The 23,291-nt window shown below is 42.7% G+C and overlaps 1 protein-coding gene across 1 annotated transcript in view; it reads left to right on the top strand.

Moving 5' to 3' along the window:
* Kif5c (kinesin family member 5C) overlaps positions 1-23,291 on the top strand; it is a 136,468-nt gene that overhangs the window by 35,419 nt on the left and 77,758 nt on the right. Inside the window, exons 2-3 of the mRNA XM_026389134.2 lie at positions 14,057-14,147; positions 21,426-21,499. Coding sequence (XP_026244919.1) covers positions 14,057-14,147; positions 21,426-21,499 — 165 coding nt within the window. The remainder of the gene's footprint in view (positions 1-14,056; positions 14,148-21,425; positions 21,500-23,291) is intronic.

Consider the following 23,291-nt stretch of genomic DNA (forward strand, 5'->3'; position numbering starts at 1 on the left):
TAATAATCTAATAAATCCTGTGTAAATAGCTATACTGTATTGTTTAGGGAATACAAGGAAAAAGTATGCATGTTCAACATAGAGGAAAAAATTTTTTTTTTCAGATATTTTTTGATCTGTGGTTGGTTGACTCTGTGGATACGGAACCTGCAGAAATGGAGGGCCGAATATATTGTTTAGGGCAGGTGGAGACTCTCAGCTGGCTGTTTTCTTCAGACAGTTAGTAATGTGGATTTGGGCCTCAGAGTTGGAGATAGATTTTAGTGAATGTTCTGCACACGGCTTATGGCTGAATCTACGGGAGCATCAGAGCTCTAACATGGGAAAGGATACAAAAGAGGGGTGCACAGAAGCGGGGGGCGGGGGCGGGAGAGCTCACTAGTGACGTTCTGACATTTGGTATTGGCAGGAAGGAAAACTAGTGGCGGAGGGAGAAGTCAAACAAGAAAGAAGCCGGGCCAGTGCGTATAGCATCAGGCGGCTCAGGGTTTTAGCAAGGCCAGGCTGGGGCGCAGTCTGTAAATTTTGAGGGTGTAGCTGGTTTTTAAAGGGTCTTAGAATCAAAGATTAGGAGGCCATGTAGTGCTTTAAGAAAACAACTGAATGAAGGTAAAAATTAGACATGATGTGGAGGAGTAAGGAAGTGGAGGCGGAAGTCCAGTCTTCCAGTAGTTAGGTAGAGAAAGAGGGTGGGATGAGGAAGGATGATAAAAAAATTGATAGATGAGGAAAGCATTAAGCCTGGTTTACATCAGAAGGAAGGTGTTGGTGAAGAGATTGGGAGGGAACAGGTAAGCGCTGCTCCAGGGCCCTTGTCCTGGGGAGGGAGCTGACCAGCAGACCTTCAGCACCAGCGTCTCAGTGTGTATTAAGCAATGATGACCTAGAGGGTTGAGCAAAAGCCACGTGGGATACTAGGCTTATGCAGTGATCTGGGGGTCATCCCAGGCTGTCAATGAAGGAGGTGGCATTGGTATATTCTATCTCATCACACTGATCCCTGCTTAGCCTGGGGAACCTCCCTCTTCTCGCAGCTCAGAAATGAGCAACTGGGCTGGGTGTGGTACTACAAGTTTATAATCCTAGCAGTTTGGGAGGCTGAGGCAGGAGGATTGTAAATTCAAGGCCAGCCTCAGAACTTAGCAACTTAATGAGACCCTATCTCAAAATTAAATAAATAAATAAATAAATAAAATAAAAAGGGCTGGAGATATGGCTCAGTGGTTAAGCACTTTCGGGTTCAATTCTTAGTACCAAAAGAAAGAAAGAACAATTGCTTTATCTCGATTCTATTAACTGATGAATCCGACAGGCTAATTGTTGCTCCTGGCAGAGGACTGGAGGACTGGAAAGCTTTTTTGGTAACAGCTAGTCCTCTAGAACCAAAGGCTTTTGTTATCTAACCCATTGGTGGTTCAAATGATGGAACTTCAAGTTAGGAAGGAGGCAGGGGCAGGGGCAGGCAGAGAAAGTGCTGGAAGCTTCTCCTCTTCAAATTCCATGTCTGTGGGGCTACCCAGCACTGAAAAATAAGGTGTCCCAATCACTAAAATAAATTAAAAATCTTTTAAAAGATAAAAAGCTGATGTGTCAGCTATACTTACAACCTTTCTTTTAGATTTTCTGAGTAGAAACTTGTGATTGAATTCAGCAACAACCAAACTTTATAAAGCTTTTTTTTTTCTTTTTTTCCTTTGCCTTCATCTGCCAATTGGGCATTCCACCACTGCCTGCATGGGCCAAAGATCCTGTCTTTGCAGTGTCTCACTGCAGTGGGGTGCATGAGCTTTGTGTAGCCCAAGTTCCAGCTCATCCATCCTGACTCAGTTGGCTAGTTAGAAGACCTAGTTAGAATTTGTATACAGTAGCTTTCCCTTTATAGTGCACATGTACCATAACTGAGTGGGAGTGACTCCTTAGATACCAATAGGGACATAGCGATCCTGAACTTAATGACTACGGCTGGTTTTGTTTAATGTAATCGTTCCCTTTTGTGAGACTCCTTATTCCTGTAATCTTCTGTAATTGGTAGAACTAAACTATTACACTCTGAGTTATACTGTATTATGTCCCAAACATGACAAGTTTTATTATTATAGTATGTTAGAGCCAGAGAGATTCCATCTTTTTTTTTTTTTCCAGAGAGGAAGAGGCTCAGAAAATATTTGTAACCAGTTGTTTAAGGTCACAAATTTGACCAAATTTTGCAGAATTCTTAGAAAATCTGTAGTTGAGGAATAAATATGTTCTTGGAGGAACAATTGCAAGATGTGATATGGTGTTATGGGTAGAGGCTTGACTTGTAACCAGAAATTCTGAATCTTGTCTGAGCTCCAGTTATTGCCCTCCATGTAGCCACGGGATGGTATTCTCCATTCCCAGAAAGGGAAGCCAATATTCTGATATAGGACGGATGAGGCTGGACACCCGAGGAATTGGTAGGAAGCAGGTTTATTGGCTACAGTGGTTCAGAGTGAGGCTCGTGCCTCAACATTTTTTCTCTGGACCATGAGTTTGGAAATTCTTGGAACTTTATACACAGTGTGTGTGTGTGTGTGTGTGTGTGTGCGCGCGCGCGCGCGCGCGCGCGGGGGGTGGGGGTGGGGTGGGAGGAAGGCTTGGAGGTTTACATTTTTACAGGAGTCTACATAGAGGTAATTTGTTTTTAAGTTCATAGAAAGTACTTTTCGTCCCATTTTTTGGATTAGTCAGAGGTTTTACAACAAAAGCAGAAGTGACATCGTTAAGTCTGCGGCCAAACTCAGCTTTTGCAAGACAGAGCAACAGGAAATAGGAAATCCTAACCACAATGAGTTCTTTTGCAGAAATTTTTGCTGATATTCTGGTAATAGGAGCAATTATGGCGAGGGTCTATGGAGAAGTGTAATTAAGATTCTTTGGTGGAGGAGGGGGCGCCACTGTGATTCCTTCCCCACCCACAAATCTTGAGGATGGAACGGAGATGAGGACCTGAATGTACTATGAAAATGTAGTGTGTTCCAGTCACAAGATAATTATAATATGTAAGCTGTTTCCCAGAGAGTGAAAAAATATTAATAGAATATTAATTATATAGAATATTAATTCTGCTTGTGGTAGTAATTTGCATTATGCGTTTACCGGCAGCCTCTGTGTTCAGCATAGTTAGCCAAGCAAAGGTCTGAAAGCTCTTATATTTTGGTTGTAGTCAAAAAGACTAGAGGGAAGAGAACTTTACATGTGTCACCAGTGGCTCCCGTGTTCCTGCAAGCCTCAGTCTAACTGGGAGAGGTTTGGTGAATGGCAGTTTGACTGGATTACACAGTGCTGTGCCAGGAAGCTGCCCCCAGGGCAGTGTGCCCCAGAAAGATAATGCCCAGGCATCATCCTTGCTCTCATTTATTTACTTGACAAAATGAATCCTCCATCCTACTTTTAGTGAAATGGCATTTTTGCCTCCTTTCCGGGGAAGAAGCTTTGATTTCTTTTTTGTTCAGACTTGACTTGGCACCGAATCTGTTGAAATAATCAGTAGCAATTTTTCTTCCTTTCTCTGAGTCTGTAGGACATGGAGTTCTCTACGGTTTTAAGTTGAAATCTTGGGCTGTGTGTGCTCAAGGTAGAAGCCACTCTGATGCAAAAGTCACAGAACTCCGATGCTGCTCATTATTGGTATTTAATGTTAGAACCAGAGAGAGGACATCTTTATTGAAAATATAGGTAAGCCGTTTAAAGTCACAAAGTACATGAGGGCAAGATCCTGGACAAGACCCAGTTGTCCTGACCTATCTTGTCTAGTGTGAGGCATTTTAGGGTACAGAACAGCTAAAAGGAGAAGAACTTGGGGACGTGAGAGAAGGGAGTTCATTTCAATTTGATCTGAAGTAAAAGTCACATACAAATAAGAGCTTATTTTGAAATGCAGGTGAAATTATTCTCTTTTAGGGAGGTACTGCTCTGTCTTCATTTTACCTGTTCGCCAGGCAAGAATTCTGAACTTATTCATTATCACTCCAGGCAGTTTGCCTTCCCAGAATGGCTTTCATAGCTGTCTGCCATCTTGACAGTGCCTGTGTGTCCACACACTGGGAATTTTGGCAGAAAGGAGAGAATTGTAGCCTGTTTCCCGCAGGAAGGAGGCTTACAAGATGCCTTCATGTGTGTCGCCTTTGTGCCTTCTCGATCTGTGGAGCGGATGGCATTGCCTTGGCAACTCCATCAGGAGCGGTTGTGGCTTGCACACGTCTGTTTCACTGCAGACTCTCATGGGAGCAGCATGGCTCTGGCAGGAACTGGCACCAGCCGTCTTCCTTGGGGCATAAAGCCAGTAGGGGGAGGGGCAGGGCAATGTCTGGGCTGCTCTGGCTGGCATTTACATTCCCAGTCACAGCACCATCCCAGTACGGGTGGGGGTGGGAAGTGAGAGGAGACAGCAATGTGGAGTTGGAGTGGAGAAAGTTTGGTCCCCGTCTGTGGCTACACTTGAGATTGGTGGGCCTGGGAGAGGGTGGAACAGTGATGGGAAGAGCTGATGGTTGCCTTCCCAGAATGGCTTTCATAGCTGTTACTGCCAGGTGGAGGATGTTTTGCCTGGGAATTTGCAGGCCAGATCTAGACAAAAGAGAGGTAGGTGGTGGTGGTGGTGGGGGGAACAAATAGGGGTCAAGGGATGCAGAAACGCAGCACAACTTCATTGGAGCATGGTCAGCACCAAGTGAAGTTTCTGCCCCATGGGAGGGAGACAGGGTGAAACACCTGCACCCTCATACCATCTGATGGTGTCCTGGGACCCCGCCTCTAGCCTCCCTGGTACCCATTCTGCAAGCATCAGTTGTCATGGCCAGCAGGCATGTGCTGAGCACCTTCCCTAGACCATCACGTACAAAGCATTCTGCTAGGGCAGGGCCTTCAGAAGGTAGTGTTACTTTGCATACATTAGAAACTGGTAATAAATGCTCTGTGGACCCACAGTTTGGCGATTCACTAGCACTCTTTTATGAAGGAAAAGGCACTCCCTTTTTTAGGGCTGTGTCCCAGGACTACAGCTTATTGAATTTTTTTCTTTTCTTTTCCTTTCTTTATGAGACAGGGTCTTGCAATGTGGCTCAGGCTGGTCACAAACTCCTGGGCTCAATTGAGTTTTCCTGCCTCAGCCTCCTGAATAGCTGGGACCATAGATGCACACTATTGTACCTGGCTTAGCTTGTTGAATTTTAACAAGAATATCAATTTCTACTCCCCCTGTTAGTTGGGTATCTCCCAAAGCAATGCTGGCCCCACGTTTGACAGTGATTCCATGAATCCAGATTCTCTAAGCCTATTGAATGGAAGACCTCTTAGGGTACAAAAGTGTCTGGGAGCAAAATGTCTGTGGTCAGCCAGGGTCTTCATTGAGCTCCTTTGTATAAATTTTAAATGGGTCATCCTTGGGGTAGATGTGGCTCTGTGGGCCCTTCCAAGAGCATGTACAAGACAAAGATTGGAGTGCAAGTTGTTTCAGGAGGTGATCTTTGGAAATACTGGTGAAGAGCAAAGTGAGGTGGGGAAGTGAAGGAAACCAGGAGTTCATCTTTAGTCGCCACCATGGGCTGTGGGAGCTTCATTGCACTGGGGGGTCCTGGGGGCCCGACTGGAATACATGCCTCAGAGTCACTCCTTTTCACGCACACCCCCACTCGAGTGACTCCATTTCCTGTCAGCCAATGGCTTAGAATCCTGGAATTGTGGCCTGGAAGGTCCCCCTGGCCTTCTGCAGGTGACAGGAAGGGCTCCAGCAACCAGCATACCCTCAGGCAAAGAGAGGCAGGAACTGCCTGTGGGAGAGAGGGTTAGCCTTTGAGAAAGGACGTGGCCAGGCTCCTGAGAGCATCTGATTCAGTTTTTTTTTTAATTTTTATTTATTTTTATTTTTTTTTATTGTTGGTAGTTCAAAACATTACATAGTTCTTAATACATCATATTTCACAGTTTGATTCAAGTGGGTTATGAACTCCCAATTTTACCCCGTATACAGATTGCTGTATCACATCAGTTACCCTTCCATTGATTGACAAATTGCCTTTCTAGTGTCTGATGCATTCTGCTGTCTGATTCAGTTTTGCAGTGAGTACTTTCACTCAGGTTTCCAGAAGGCTCCAAAGAGGTAGTAGCAAAGCTGGTGAGTCTGTACGTGCTTGCTCCCATCTCAGTTCCTCACCTCCTGAATGGGCTTCATGTGGAACATGGAATTTCTAATTATTTTGGAAGAATGCAGAGGATGGTCCTGAAACAATGAATTTTGCTGAGACCTTTGGAAATGATATGGCCCCACATTCTGTGGAGCTGAGCTTGGGAGTTGCAGACTTGGGGACCTGGAGGAGTCTGGGAAGTGATTCAACCCTTAGGTTTTATAAGGACAACAGAATGCCAAGTTCTGAGTGTAAACTGTGAGTGATTCACTTTTCCGTGTCCCTTTCCTTAAGTAATCAGTGCTCAGGAAGTTTGGTGTAATATGAGGGCCAGGTATGAGTCATTGTATTGGTCACCAAACTCTGTATTATAGAATGACACGGACGCCACCTGGAGCATCTTCTAGAACACAGGCACTGCAATAGCTCCTTTATCTACATGATTACAACAGATCCTCACTGGAATCCTGAATTGTAGGTATTATTGGCTCCATATAACAGATAAGGAAACTGAGCTCAGAGAGATGGGCTCTGCAGCTTCCACATGATGCTTCTATCACTTGGAGCCACTATGTAAATGTTAATTTTGATAACATCAAAATAGTATGTTACAAGGCCTGGAATATCTGTATATCCATAATGTATGTTAAAATGAGTTTTAGGACATATTGCCAATTTATAAAACTTCTGATATACCACTGGGCACAGTGGTACACACCTGTTATCCCAGCAGCTTGGGAGGCTGAGACAGGAGGATTGTGAGTTCAAAGCTAGCCTCAGCAACTTAGTGAAGCCCTAAGCACCTTAGTAACACCCTGTCTCAAAATAAAAAAGAGCATGTGGCTCAGTGGTTAAGCCCCTCTGGATTCAATAACTGGTGCCAAAAAATAAAACAAAACAAACAAATAAAAACTTCTGATATGCTACTTCATAGTCAAGAATAAGTGTTGACAAGGATGTGTAAAACTTGGAACCCATTCTGGTGGGGATGTAGAATAGTGTAACCTCTCTGAAAACAATCTGGCAGTTCTTTAGAAAGTTAAACATGAAGTTACTGACCCAGCCATTCCATTGCTAGATACATACCCAGGGAGATTGAAAACACATGTTTACATAAACTCTTGCTTGTACATGAATGTTCAGAGCCACAGTCATAATTGCCCTAAAGTAGAAACAACTGAAATGTCTCCCCATAGTTGATGAGTGAATACATATAATTCAATATATGCATTCAATGGAGTATTATTCAGCCACAAACATGAAGTAGTAATATATGCTACAACATGGGTGAACCTTGCAAACATGAGGCTAAATGTAGGAAGGTGATCACAAAGGCTACACACTGTGCAATTCCATTTATATGAAGTGTCTGCAGCAGGCAGATCTATAAAGACAGAAAGGAGATTAGTGGTTGTCCTATAGCAGGAGAGATTGAGGGGATCAAAAGCAACTGCTAATGGATATAGGGTTTCTTTTTGGGGGCATGGAAATGTCTGGCAGCAGACAATGATGCTGATTACAGAGCCTTGTAGATATACTGCAAACCACTGAATTGCAATTTTCTTAAAAGGGGTAGAGTTATGGGATGTGAACCATACCTCGATAAACAAGAACCAAAACTTAGTGTTGATAAAAAAGTAAGCACCAAAACTTTTGAGCTAACATTTTGGAAACATTCTTTCAGGTTGTTATCAAAGTCTTTCTTAGTGTATGGGTTTATCTTATTTAATTTCTTCTTGTGCCAACTAATATGATTCCTTGCTGGTGTCCTGACCTTGGCATCTTTGGCGCCCTTCACGTCAAAACAAATCTGTACAACTTTTAGGAAGCAAGCTCATCTGTCTTTTTCTGTTTCAGATAAGGAAAAAGAAACTGAAACAAAGTCATGGTGCCATCCTGTGCCCCGCCTTATTGGTCTTGTCCTGGAGGACAGTGTCAGGCCTTCCACTTCAGGGAGGCAGGCTTAAAATCAACTTAAGGGCTTGGCTTTCTCACAGTCACTGCTAGTCCACTTGCGAGTGGGTCCCTGATTCCCTCTCAGGGCTCACAGGGGTGGACGATGAGCAAGGTCCAGTGGCTGATGATGTTCATGTCGACTCTAAGAGGCTGGGTTCTAATTCTCGCGCTGTTCTACCTCAGCTCTCATAGCAACTATTCTTAGTTCATTGGAACTAATTAGTTTGTATTTGGAAATCATTTAGAATCGATTGGGAAGTAAAGGGGGCAGGGCTCAGGGGCGGTGGAGAGCCAGAGGCTCATGCTTGTTCCCTTGATGTTTGGAGAGAGCAAGTGATCTTAAAGCAGAACTTGCAGTGCATTAGATAGGAACCTGAATGTCTGGATTCCCTGAGCCGTCCACTGTTTACCTAGCCGGCCGCAAGTCACCTACCCTCTCCCAAGTCTTTGTAAAACAGATGTTGGGTTGGATTGATCTTAAAGGACCTTTGGGTCTGAAAAATTCTAGGATTTTCCTTAATAACACCAGCAAGCCTAATATGGATCTATCTTTTCCTAGCCTCCATCAGCCTTTGCCTACTTTCCATTCCTTCAGTGGAAAGAATGCTTATCATGTGATTGCGCACCACTTTTCTCACCAGTTCTGCCCTTTCCCCAAGTCTTAATGGCTTCTTATCAGTCCCACATTCATGGCTAACTGCTCTAGGCAATGGTAGGGGATTACTGTCTTTTGTTACCCATTAGCCACTTTGCTTCAGTCTTTATTCTTAGCATATGCTATTTTGTATGTGTTCTGCTTTTCAAAAAAAAAAAATTATTTTGAGTTTCCTAGAAAGATACCACTGTACAAAGAAAGAACACTTTAAATCAGAGCCTTAAAGTTATTGCCCCAGAGTAATAGAGCTGATAACACGGCTTGTTCTCAATTTTCCAGTTTGTGAAATATGAATGGTAATGTCTACTTCATCGTTCCTGTGAGAATTCAGGGAGTGAAAATAAAAAGGGTTTGGACCAGAGGATTGGATGGTGTTGGTGGACAGTGGTGAGAAAATGGTCAGCTTGTACTGAAGGAACTCACAGCCTCCTGCACTTCCCAAAAAGAAGTCACATAAATATCTGGATCAGAGAGTTAGTGAATGTCTCAGTCAGCAGTTCCTCTACTGAATACTCCTCAGAGTCTGGAGATAATTCCATAGAGTGAGTTTAATCTCTCTGTGTACATTTTAGTCTTTTTCCTGTTTCTTGACAAAGATAGACAAACATCATTCAAATCTTAGGCAACCTTTGGTCACAACTCTTGGTCGTTCTTGAGGATTGTTATTGGATTACTTCTCCATGAGCTCTTCTTAATAATTAATTTAACTTTTCTTAACATCCCTCCTGGTGATGGTCTTCTAAACATCCACCTGAGTCTGCTTTCTGTCTCCCACGGTAGTGTTCCTTCCAGGCTGGGGAGCAGTTGCTGGGTAACAGGTCAAATGTATTAATAGGCAGGCCATATGGTTCACAGACATTTTGCTCTCAACAACTTGATAAAATTTCTGGCGGTATGATTTTTGTTTTTAATTTTAACTATGAAAGTGTAAGAACCATCTGCTGTTATTCTTTGTATGTGATCCTGGTAGGTTATTAATTTTAGTTACACTGCTCGTATGCAATTAGCACTGGTCTATGTGGACGCTTCATGGCAATGCTGACATACTTTATTTTCATTAGTAGAGGATGCTGGGTGTGGGTGTCTCATCCGGAGTCCCTTTATAAGGTCTTGGGAGTTATATGGCTTCTCTTTTAGCTGGTTAAATGCTTTAATTGTAATGGTCCATTGGTTGGCTGAGAATATATAACATATAATTGTTACAAAGCAAGTCAAATAGTCATGTAAGAGTTGATGCCAGGGTGGGGGTGGGTCTGCTTTAGTTAAGATCATGGAAGCCCTTGAAGGAGGAGAAATTTGAGATCTGAGGGATGGTATGGAGATAAGCCAAATGAAGAGCTGTGGTGAGCCAAATGGAGATGAGAAGTCATAGAATTCCAAAAGGAAGGAAGGGTTAAGAGCAGAGGTCCTGAGCAGGAAACAAACATGGTACGGGAGGAAGTCCAGTGTGCCACACTGTCTTGAGAGGAGGAGAATGCAGAGAGCTAAGGGCAAAGAGCGTCTAGACTAAGTATAATAGGAGCCATTGGAGGGTTTTAGGTGAGGAGATGATATCATCTGACTTATTGTTTTAGAATGCTCACTCTGGCTGCTGAGTGAAAAGGATTGAATGGTGGCAGGGAGACATGTTGGAAGGCTCTTGCTATTGTACAGAATAGATTGATGGAGAAATGCTGACTGAAGTTGTGTGATATAGCTAGCAAGAAGGGATAGGTATTGGGATACCTTGTGAATATGGAATCTATGGTGCATACTGAGTGATTCCTTTTGTGTGTGTGTGTGTATGGGGTGGGTACTGGGGATTGAACCCAGGAATGCTCTACCATGGAGCTACATCCCCAGTCCTTTTTTCAAATTTTCTTATAGAGTCTTACTAAGTTTCGCAGGCTGGCCTAGAATTTATGATAGTCCTGCTTCTGCCTCCTGAGTAGCTGGGATACAGGTAGGTACCATCAACCTGATTTTGCTGCATGATGCTGAGTATCTAGGTGATTGGTGTTATAGTTCTCATTCAGATATGGAGGGATTGATGGTTCTCTTTGGGAGTGGCTAATGGATATCCAAGTGGAAATATCTAGTAAGCATATTAACTTAAATGTTAGATGAGAGATGAAGGCTGAGTATCTTTAATTTTTGGTTCCCTATACTGGGGTTTGAACCCAGGGGTGCTTTATCACTGAGGTACATTCCCAGACCTTTTTTTAAATGTTTGAATTATGAGATAAGGTCTAATTATGTTGCCCAGGCTGGCCTTCAACTTATAATCCTCCTGCCTTGGCCTCCCCAGTTGCTGAGTTTACAGGTATGTGTCATTGTCCTGGTTGAAATATTTGTTTCAGTTACATGAAGGTCAAGGATGTCAGCAGAGGCAAGGCTTGAGTCTGAATATATCATCATTTAGAAACCTGAAAGATACCAGCAAAGGACTCTGATGAAGGTAGCCAGAGAGGTTGGAGAGGACCATGTGCTGAGCAGACACCTGAAAAGGAAGATGTCTCCTGAGCATGGCAAATGGTGGCCTCATCATCCATTGCTGCTCTCCAGTTCCTATACAGCAGTGTAATTTGAAAAGTTTCTCGTGTAGCTGTGAATTCACGATGACAAGAGCAAGCTGGGCCCAGTGTCTCCCTACAGAACGTTCAGCTACTCTGGCACTAGAAATGGAGACTCTTGTCTCCTTGGGGAAACAAAGAAGAACTAGTATGTGTGTGGCTTTTTATTTATTTTTTTTTAAATGGCAATTCTATATACAGCTGGTTCAAGTTAGTTCTCTGAAAATATTCAGTAACTAAATTCTAATCAATCTCTTCTAAGACTTGCAGTGCATGAAAAGACACATAAAAACGTTTACATTGTCCCTTCTTGTGATGTTAATCCTGACAAGAGAGGTCTCATAACAAATCATTTTCTAAATCTTATCTTTTCTTAGCATCAATTCAGTCATCATGACTTGAAGTCAGTCTCTGTTGAGAGTTAACTTTAGGTCATGGAAAAGCATTGTATTATCTGTTTGTCACTTGATAAATGATATTGCTTAAAGGAGAAACAACGAATTCTGTTCTGTCTTTGTTAAAGTCAAAGTATAATGTATTCCAATAAGCACCTTAAGTTAAAGGGCAAAATTGGGGTGTCCTCCTTTTTGTACCATATATGTTTTATTTTTTATTTTTTTTTTAAAGAGAGAGTGAGAGAGGAGAGAGAGAGAGAGAGAGAGAGAGAGAGAGAATTTTTAATATTTATTTTTCAGTTCTCGGCGGACACAACATCTTTGTTGGTATGTGGTGCTGAGGAGGATCGAACCCGGGTCGCACGCATGCCAGGCGAGCGCGCTACCACTTGAGCCACATCCCCAGCCCCCATATATGTTTTAATAGGTATTTTTTCCTGCTGTATTAAGTACATTTTTTCCCCCTAAAACTCCAAGTAGGATTGTGCTGTAAACAAGATGATTTATTTTGATGATTCTCATTAAGTTCAGAGAAATAGTGGGTTGGTTTAAAATTAAGCAAAGCTACCTTTTTCCTCCCAGAAGATTCAATGATTGACAAATACTTAGGCAAACTGTAAATTTTTATTCTTACCTTTTGCCCTACTGACATTTAGTTGAATTTTGCAAATATATAAAACTAGTAAGGATGTAGCGGACTGAGAGTTAGCAATAGATTGTGGTGAGGAATATTTTTGGGTTATTCAACCAAAACTTGGTTCAGTGACCAAAGGGAACAGAGCTGGGAATAAAACATGAGAAAATGATCCCTTTCCATAATTTTAGCAGAAAGACTCTGGTTCTGCCACTGAGCATGAAAACAAAATTTTACGGTACTGGAAGATTCTGCATTTTCCTAAGACCAAATAAAAGAAGCTTGTTTCCTGGGTTGGCTCAGTCCTGTTTTCCAAGACTAGAGCTGAAGCACAGGGATTTTGCCTGCAGTCAGCTCTTCCCATAGTGATAAGTGAGGAAACCCGTAAGACAGTCTGACAGCTCTGTCCTTTGTGAGAAGGTTATAGGATGTAACAAGCCTTGCACTTGGATCCCTCGAGAGCAGTTATCTTCTCAGGAGTCAGACTGTCCTTGGGTGGTTCTCAGTGTCCCGGGCACTCGTAGGAGGTATTGCTGGGAATGAAGGAGGCTCTTGGTTTCCCTGTCTTCCATCTCCCCAATGTTACTGTTTGTGGTGAAAGGTGAAGGCCCTCCTGGGTGAATTGGGCTTGGGGAAGGGCAGGGAAGGGTTGCCGCTTGCCTGGGCAGTATTGGTGGAGAAGAGGTGCTGTTTGGACCTGTCTCACCCGGCACCTTTCCCCAGTGCCTTTTCCCAGTACTTAGCACCAGTACTTAGCCTGGCACAGAAGTGCTCAATGACTCCTTATTGAACCTTGAGTTACTGGGCACCAGTGCTTGTGTAGTGCTATGCTATGGCTTCTTCCTTTCCCCTCTCCTGGTTATCTCCTTGAGTTGCACATGGTGCAGCATCAAACCAGATGCCAAACTCCATATGGGGGAAATCTCTTGTTTTACTGTTTAATTTGTCTGAGAAGCCTCAACCTGGCTAAGGCATCACTTTTGCATATAAAACACTTGCATTCTTTGGGATAAAAGACTACTGAGAGCAACTCTGAAATCTGATCATGTTGTCTTCCCATTAAAAAAACCCCAAGCATATAACCTTGGCGCGAAGTGCCCTGCGTGGACTGGTGGCTCCTGATTTCCTTGCCAACCTCCTCTATACCATACCTTAGTCTCTTGGACTCACCAATCCTTTTGCTGTCTACTAGGTTCTTCCACAGATCTTCCCAAGTATCTTTGTGATCCTTTCAAGATCCACTTAACTGAGACCACCTCAGCAAGGCCTTCCTTGACACGCCCTCATCCGGCTCCATCATTTTGTACCTAGGCATTTATGTTCTCCTGTTTGCCTTCTCGCTTATTAGTTATCTGCTATACTTAGCTAAACAATTCACAAGGGCAGGACTATTTCCTAGTTGTTCAGTATTTAGTTCAGTGTAAGCTCTCAATAAATCTGTATTCAAATAAGTGTCAGCCTACCTTTCATCAAAAAAATGTTTCACTTTTAAGAACGAATTCTTTTTTGCTCAAATTTGCAACAGACAATAGACATACACACAGTGTATATGTGGTTCATGCTGTAAACATTTCCCAGTAAGGTATGCAACTGTTTTTAAAAAATAAGGTTGGTTGATTTGGCGCCCATGGTCTAACTACTAATATTAGTGCTTTTCATTCCTAAACTACTAATGCGTTTTCCCTGCCCTTTTTCTTTCTTTTGTCTGTCTTTTTCAGCAAGGGAAGCCATATGTCTTTGACAGAGTACTGCCGCCCAACACAACCCAAGAGCAGGTTTACAATGCGTGCGCAAAGCAAATTGTCAAAGGTAAGTGCTATTTCTTTATTTCCTCCTGGGCCTTTCAGAGTAATGGAAAACATTAAGTGATATTTGCAGCCTAGGAATCAATGTTCCTTGACTGTCAGCAGAGGCCTGCTAATTAGAAACACTGAATGACAGCCTTGGCTCTGGCCCCGATTTGCTGTGATGTCAGGCGAGTTATTCAATCTCTCTATACCTCCTTTCTTTATTTCTTTTGTCACCGTTTTGTAGAGCTATTCTGACTACCTAAAAGCTTAAAAGCCAGGTAGGCTATAGTGATACTTTTTCCATAATGGTTTTTAACTACTGCAAATGTAGAAGAACATCTTTATTCCTTTGCAGGAGAAAATACCTATTCCAAACACGCCAGTTGTATATCTTCATCTGATTTATTTTGTGCATCTGTCTCCTTTATACTAATATCTCTCTGGAAGAATTCTTAAAAGTAGAAAGTTCTTGCCATCATACAATCTTTTTTTTTCCTGTGTCATAAAATCATATTATACTTCTTCTGCTTATCGAGCTGTTCCTGCTCTTCAGCGTTCTTTAATTATAATTTCATCTAACCCACTTTCAGCCATCCTACCCAGATCCTGACATTTGTTCCTCCAAACAGGTAGCCTCAAGCCTACACTTATGTCTCAGAGATCAGTCCTTTTCTGTGGGGCTGGCCTTGGCTCTGGAGGATTTGTGTCAAAATAACAGCAGGGAGATGAAGCAATTTACACGTTGCTCTACCTTGCCCTTTCAAATCAGAGGCAGGTTGGAGCTTGCCTTGGAGGAGCGGGCCATCTGGACAAAGCTGGGGGACATCTTCTGCTACTTTGTTTTTCATCTTTGAATCCATGCCTTCAAATCTGAATGCAATGGCAATGGCATTTCCAAATGTTTGATTGCTGCCACCTCTACGGGTAGCTTTGGATTTAAAAAGCAAAAGGTAGAAACTAAACTAAAAAAAAAAAAAATACCGTGCCATTTTAGATCTGCTTGTTTTTAGAAGCTGTGCTGACTAACTGAACTATTTGAAATTCATGAAAATCAGCCCTGGGTACATCTGTTAGATTAATTTTGACCCTGGACACCTGCGTGGGAGACTCACGTCAGTATGTAATGTTCCTTGCTGAGATGTATGGTTATTCACATTCTTGTTGCAGACATCAATTAATTTTGAAGGTCTCCTCAGTGAGATTATGATAGAAAAGGAAAGAGAAAAAAAATACGTCTGTGTTTGAGCTCTTTTGGAATTAATAGTTTGGGCTTGTATCTGGTGGTAATTTTTGCTTCTCTCTTCTTTACTCTCCTGCTTCTCTCTTTATTGTAATTATTAGTGAATAGTAATTGTATAAAGCAAAGGTTTCATCGTGACAACTTCACACTTGCATATAACTTACTCTGATATTGCCTTCTCTTGACCCCTTTATCCCCACCTCTCCTCCTATCTAACCTGTTTTCGCAGCATATCTTTCTTGGTTTGCTTCTATTCAGCCCTGTTTTCCATTTATTATCAAGCTTATACATATTTAAAAAAATATTTTTTAGTTCTAGTTAGATACAATACCTTTATTTTATTTATGTATTTTTTGTGGTGCTGAGGATTGAACCCAGGGCCTCACCCATGCTATGCGAGTGCTCTACTGCTGAGCCACAACCCCAGCCCAAGCTTATACCTATTTTTATTAAAGTAAGATTAATCACATATATGGCAGAATTTCCTTTTTTTTTTTCCCTCTCCTGTTTCATTACCAGAAGCAAATAGCATTTGCTACACGCTGTGCTAAGCATGAAGGCCATTTAAATACATCCCACCCCCTCTAAGCCAATGTAATTAGAAATGGATGGATTCCATTTTTTAAAAATGCCTATGATTCACAAACAATAGTAATAATTTTTGAGTCTTTATTCACTAGATGTTTGGGCCTCTTTCAATGTTTGGATTTTTCTATAGTTTGAAGTGTCAGAAATAGGCAGTTTTCCATTAACATGTACAATTTCTACATTTTTATATATCAGTTAAAAATAAATTAAGAAGAAGAAAAGAAATAGGCAGTCCCTGGGAAGGTCTTGTGAAGATACAATTCAAACTGTGGATAACTTGAGGCCCTGTATAAATGGTGAGCCACAAAGAAAACCATTTAGAAGAAAATCAGGCTCTCACACGATATGATAAAACGACATTCCTAAGGCAACATAAACATGATATGAGCATGCTCATTTGGTATTAATGAAGAATACCTTATTGCCCTTTCAAAAGAGATTGTAAGGGAGGAGGTAATGAAGCCAGATTGAACTTTTGAAAATATTCACTGAGACGAGTATGAAGGGAAGGAAGTCGCTGTGTATTTCTGCATTGCCAAGGTAAAAACAAGGTATGTAAGCAAGGGTCACTTGGAATACAGTGTAGCTAAGGTATCACTTGCCATAAAGAGCCCTACTTAAGTCAAGTTTGGGAGATGATGTTTTTTTCTAGAGTTTAAGACTTGAATTGAGTGATTTGGAAGGTTCTCTTGACTTTATTCTGAGTTTTTTAATTCCTTACAACTTTGCTGGGTTTTTAAATATTTCTGACTGTAGAGATCTGACATCTCCCATGCTCCCATCTTTGATGTTTTTCAAACTGTTGTCTGGAAACAGATGTAGAATGCTTCTTTGAGAAGAGGCTGTATGGTTTGTGATGATTGGGACAGCAATAGGAAAGGTGCCTGTGGGTGCCTAGGAATTAAATACCATGGCTACTAGATACTTTGTTGAAGTCCTGGTAACAATGTCCCTGCCTACAAAAGCCACCTGGGCATTTGTTTTCCAAATTAGCTAGATGTGGAATATCCAGATGCTAGAGAAGGTGGTGTCTAGTTCTGATTTCTTTTAAGTTTCATTGTTTCATTCATTTACTTATGCAAATAGTATTAGCCACTTATTACCATGTAAGTGTAAGTCCTGCGGGGGAGAGTCACCAAGATCCCATAATACTGTCTGCAAGTACAAGGCAAGAGGCAGACACATACATAATTATCAGACATGTAGACATTATGTGCTTTAAGATGGGTGTGTGCAAAATGCTAGGGGAGCACAGAAGAAGGCCACTTTGTATTGATTTTTGTGGATGGGACAAGGGAATGGAGAATTAAGGAAGACTTTGTGGAAAGACTGAGTCCTGAGGATGGTAGAATGTATAAGCAGAGGGAGTTGCAAAAACATAAAGACAAATTATGTGGCATCTTGGACAGCTTGGAGTGACACAAGGTACAGAGGGGATGACAAGAAACGAGGCTGAAAAAGTTAGATCGGATCCGAGTTTGGTGGAAATTCAGATTAATGGACTTTATCCTGGAGGCAGTATGGACCCATAAGTTTTAAGCTTAGGATGATAAACTCAGACCTATTTTACTATTGTATTTTATATGGTTCTTTAAAATAAATGTATTTATTTATCTGTCACTTATCATGTACCCCTATGCACTTAACATGTTATTGTGTCTTAAATCTTGACTTTATGTGGTGTGAGCATTATTAATTCTTTAACACCAAAGAGAAATTTGAGGCTCAGAGAGGTAACGTAACTTGGCCAGGTCAGTTAGGAAGGCATGGGGCTGGAACTTGAGCCTGGTTTGTTCGACTGACTTATATTCTTTTGAATTACCCTGCCCTTACTTTTCTGGTGGGTGCACAATGAGCACTTAAAAACAATCATAAAATAGTTATTTTATGAGTTCCTTTTCTCTCAGGCCATATGGACTATTAACTAAGCATTGCAAAAAGACAGGGATAGGAGTGGATATAGGAGGAGAGTAAAGGAAAGAGAATAGCAATTGTGGTTCCTGAGCCTTGGGGTGGCCCTGGCAGTCTGCCAATCGTGAGGTGTATTTTCATTCTGAAACCCAGCATGCCTTTACTTGGGCACAGTGACTGTCCTTCAGGCTAACTGGGCATTCTCCTTGGCCACTAGTGTTCGGCCAGATAGCCTCTATAATCTACAGTCATGGGTTATTTGAACAGTTTGATTAGCTGGTGGAAGATTAGGATTGTAACCTGGGGATGACCTGTCAGCCACTATCCCTGACAGGTCTCCATTTCACCTGCAGAAGTGGTAGGAAGCCACAATAGCCTCCTTGGGAACCCTGATGTGTAGGTCTGATTAGGTCCCCAAATTCTTACCTAACAATGGAACTCATTCTGTCCAAGCAAAGCCTAGCTCAGAACTGAGCAAAATGAAATATGCACATCTGGGCTTCTGAAATCTGCAAAAGGAGACTCTTTTCCCTCTTCTCTGGGGATACGAGGAGGTGCTTGGCACCTGCAGTAGATGCTGTCTGGGGTTTGCCTGGTTGCTGGATGGATGTATGCTGGGCTTGAGGGGTGCAACAGGCTGTGTGGTGTGAGCTTAGATCATATCACACCAGAGCCCATCACAAAGAAAGGTTCTGTCCAGCAGAGCATGGCTGTTGTGTAGAAATAGTCACTCTGTTTTGGCAGAGGCTAAAACAAACGCATTCCTCAGGCCCAGGAACTGTCTGCCATTCAGTGTGATGAAAGTGCCTTTTTGTGGGCTGTTTCTGTGGAGCGGGGCGGTGTGTGTTCTGTGCAGTGCTGAGCACAGGCCTTCTCTCACTGTCTTCCCGAGTGGATCCTGTGCTCCCTCCTCTTCCTGTTGTCTCAGTGGTCCAGCCCCTCCACACACTGTTTGTCCTTGACCTCCTCCTGCCTTTCTTCTCCACTAAAAATAAAACAGACTGAATAAACAGGCCCCCCCAAACCTGGAGTTTAGAAGAAAATAGAGAACACTAGATTCAAAGACCTTTGTCTTTTCTTTTCAGAACTGAGAGCAACGTCAACTCTGCTCAACCTTGAACGCTGGGGAGCTTCTCCAATAATGTATTAATTGTAACATGATTGTAAATACTTTAAAGGCCAATCAGAGTTTAAGTTTTCTTTCTTTCTTTTTCTTTTTTTACTTTTTTTCCTTAAAAAAAGAAAGAAAGAAAGAAATTGTGCTCATTGTTGAAATACTAGAGAGAGAGGGATTCTTCCAGTACAGTCTCATGTGCTTGGTCCAAAACAATTGATATACCATCAGTGAGCTTTCCCTTTCATAGATGTAATCCAGGAGCTTTGGGACAGCAGCTGCTAGCCAGCAGTTAGCAGGATTGTGCCCTGTGCTTGGCTAGAGTGGCCTCAGGGGTGAATGCAGAGGAGGAACCTTGGACTGGACTCTCTTAGTGTGGGCAGGGCCAGGGCTCTGAACTGTTTCCTTTAAGGTGTGGCAGGTTTCTCAGAGTCATTCCCTGGGGCCCCCTGTGTGCCTGAACACTTGTAGGGCGCCAGTGGAGGCTGCCACCCTGTGGAGAAGGAGAGGGAGCATAACTTCTGTTTGGTCTCTCCAGTACTGTGCTAATACCTCAGCTCAGGGCTAATGACTGGGAAGCCCTTTTCAGTCTGGGGAGAAATGCTTAATTTCTAATAAACAGAAGGTTTAGTATGGTAATTGTGGCCAGGGTTCCAATTGTCTAGAGTTGTTTGTGTTATGAATGTAGGATTTTGAAAGCATACCTGAAGGGTGAGGACTCATGATATTCTGCTCTGGCCACCATCTTCAGGGCTGAGGAATCTTTGTTGGGTGGTACTGTGGATTGAACCTAGTGGTGCTCTACCACTGAGCTATATCTCCAACCCTTTTTATTCTATTTTAAGACAGAGTCTTGCTAAGTTGCTTGGGCCAGCCTTGCACTTGGGATCCTCCCGCCTCAGTTACCGAGTAGCTGGGATTACAAACATGCACCACCCATGCCCAGCCTGAGAAATCTTTTCTCTGAGCAAGTTGGCATTTTCATGAAAACTGAAACTTGAACCTTTAACCCTAACACTGACTTTTTCAAATTTTTGCTTTCTGCTGTTACCAAGGAAACCATTTCCAGCAGTCTGATAAGTGTGAACATTTCCTCTCTTCTCTCTCTGGTTCTCTCTCTCTCTCTCTCTCTCTCTCTCTCTCTCTTTGTGTCTTTCTCAGTCCAGCTTGACACAAACTCTTCAGGGCTGCTAGGATTAAAAATTTAAAAAAATATATTACCGCTTAATTTTTCTCTATTTTTTAGCTTCCTAAAGGAAAATCCTCTTTTCTGATCTCAGTTCACACTCCAACAACCTCAGATCAGTCTATATTAAAAGAAATTCAGAAAACCTGGCAAAGCAAAATAAAAGCAAATCAGCCTCATAAAATTCAGAGAGCACTCTCTCCTCTCTCATTCTGAAGTGGATGGATGGAGCGGATCACCTGATTTGCTTTTCTCACGTGGCCCTGAAGAGGACACCTCTGTATGGGTCTCCTCTCCCTGCCCTCACCGTCTGCATGCATGAAGAATACCCCCCACCTTGTGCAGAATGGCGGGTCAGGGATATTAATTATGCATTGTTTCTATTTCGGTGATGTTTGTGTGGATGAAGGGGGGAAGCAGGATGGAATATATTTTAATCACTTCTGCTGCTTTGAAAGAATTCCCACAGATAATCTCCAGCTCTGCAGCAGAAAGCAGCTCCGTTCAGCACGCCTCCCCTCCTCCCTGCGTGAAATGGAAGTGGCCTGCCGTGTGTGTGTGTGTGTGTGTGTGTGTGTGTGTGTGTGTGTGGGCTTGCATAGTGTGCTGGTTGTGTAATTAAAAGAAATTCCTGATGCTGATGGGCCTGGGCCTCCTTGCTAGCCCCAACACTGAAAAAACAGAGGCATTAAATTTAAGTCAGGGCCTGCTGGTTTCTAGGCAGACTGGATGTCAATTTACAGCAGTGAGGCCTCCTCCCTCCCCCAGCTGGTCTGTTGTGACAGAGCTCTGGTGGGGCCGACATGAGAAACCTCCCTGAGGAGCTGGCCTGGGCCAGGGTTTAGTCTGACCCAAATCAAAATATTCAGGCAAGACCTTTGAGTCTAACCTCACTCCAGAGACTTACAGCACAGATAACATTTCCCCCCAACTATTCTGAAGAGATCAATGGAAGGAAAACTCAAGTATTCTTCCTTCTATTAAAAAAATAGTTTTCTGCTTGGCATCTGTGTCTTAAGTTTGATGTTACTGGGAGAAAGTGTGTCTGCCTCCTCTTCATTAATGAGCTCTGTATAAATGTGAGCCCATTTCTTTCTGTTCTGATCTCACATTTTTCCTTAAAATGCACATGGAGTTGACACATCTGGGTGAAAAAAACGAGATGGGCCAATGGGAAACTGCAGTTTTAAAATATGCATCAATACCAGCATAGGACCAAAGCAATGAGTTAATTTTAATTTGTTTTCCTTGCTCACAGATGTCCTTGAAGGTTACAATGGGACCATTTTTGCGTATGGACAGACTTCGTCAGGGAAAACCCACACCATGGAGGTAAGGTTGCAGCTGGCTGTGCCGCCGTCTCTGCAGTGACCGAGTAGAACTGATGCTGCAGCAAAACTTGAGGGACATGTGGCTTTCTTTACTGCACAATGGAGACAGTTATGTTTGGCCAATTAATTTTGTCTTTGAGGAGTTTTGAAATAGCAGTCATAAAAACAATTCTTTGTTGATAGCTCTGTCGAACTGTAGAAATAAATTATGTTAAAACATAATCATCAGGGCTGGGAGGTACTTGGTGATACAGTCTATATCTGGCATGTGGGAGGCCCTGGGTTCGATCACTAACACTGCAATAAACTGCAACCAACAAATCAATAAAGGAAGAGTGGTGTGAGTATCCTTAAGAACTGGGGCCCAGCCTAAGCCTAACCCATAGAGCCTGTTGTGACAGTCATTTGCATGGGAGAGAGCTTTACTTACTCTTTAAAGTAAGTACAGACTATAGGTCAGGGAGGTGAAGAAGTTAGCCTGTAGACCACAAGCAGCCCACAAACATACTATTGTTTGGTTTGTATGGTGGTTTAAAAGAAAATTGCAGACAGTGTTTAAAATGGGATGACTTCGCACAGTTCTGATTTTTCTGCCATAGGTTGAACATTCTGAAGATCTCACCACAATGGGTGAATTTCCCCACAAATGATAATCAGACTTCCCTAGAGCAGGGACCTTTACTGTCTCATTGGCTTTTCCACTAACATTTCTTGTGCATGGAACAACAGATGTTATGGAGAAAAGGTTCCATAAAACATTTATTAAAATAGTACCCACATCGTAGTCCTGGCCACCCCATGTTCATAGGGCTGGGCTCTCCAGCATAATTCATATACACTGAGGGTGACATGAATTTATCCTGACCATACTTCCTTGCTAACTTGCATATCTGGCCCCTGTAGACATCCAAGGGAGTGACCCCAGGTCACATTGCTTGCTGTAGAGCTCTGTGACTTCAAGTTGTCTTCCAAAGAAGGCATATTTTGGACCAAATTGGCCCCTTTCACCGCCTTCTTCCTCCTTTTTACCAGGCACTCCTGTATGACCTTTAGCTGGATAATTCTTCTGAAGGCTAGGCCCACCTGACAGGTGAGGAGAGGAGGAGAGAGTGGTTATTATAAGAAACTGCACAGAGCAAGTTTGGGGAATTAAGCTTACAAGCAGCAGGGAAAGTTGAATCCTTAATCCTTCAAGCTAAGGTGTTTTCATTTACCTACCCTCCTGGGAACAGCATGGAGACGGCTGCTGCAGAACAGGGTTAGCTTATGAATCATTCCTATTGAAGAGGAGATTTCAAAGGCACAGGGCTAAAATCCTCAGGGCTCTGATGTTCTGCATGCACTGATTTCAGGTGTTGGATAGGATGCGAGTAGGGGTGGGAGATCTTGTTGCTGTGGTGTTGACTCTCTTTCACTGATTTTGCTAGAGACAAAGTGGTTCAGAGACTGTGCAGATTAAAGAAATAGGAGGTTTATTGCCACCTTTTCTTGAGCAGGACTGTCTCTTGACACACAAGCTGTATCTGCCCAGGGTTCAAGTCTCCACCTCTCACACCCTACAGCAGTGACCCTGGGTAACACCAGCCTTCCTGTCTCCATGCTCTGCCTCAGCCCTCACCCTCTCTCTCTTTCTGGGCCCCAAACCCTTCACCTTTTAGCTTCTAAAAAAGCTGCAGTTTTACATTTCCTGAGGGGCACTCACTGCAGTGGGAAGAATATGCTTCATAGGTCTCAGGGCACACGAGAGGGAGACAGAGCCTCTTGTGAGGCAATTTGTTAATTTTTTTTTGGAA

The sequence above is a fragment of the Urocitellus parryii genome, chromosome 1 (assembly GCF_045843805.1).
Source record: "Urocitellus parryii isolate mUroPar1 chromosome 1, mUroPar1.hap1, whole genome shotgun sequence".
In the NCBI taxonomy this organism is placed as follows: Eukaryota; Metazoa; Chordata; class Mammalia; order Rodentia; family Sciuridae; genus Urocitellus; species Urocitellus parryii.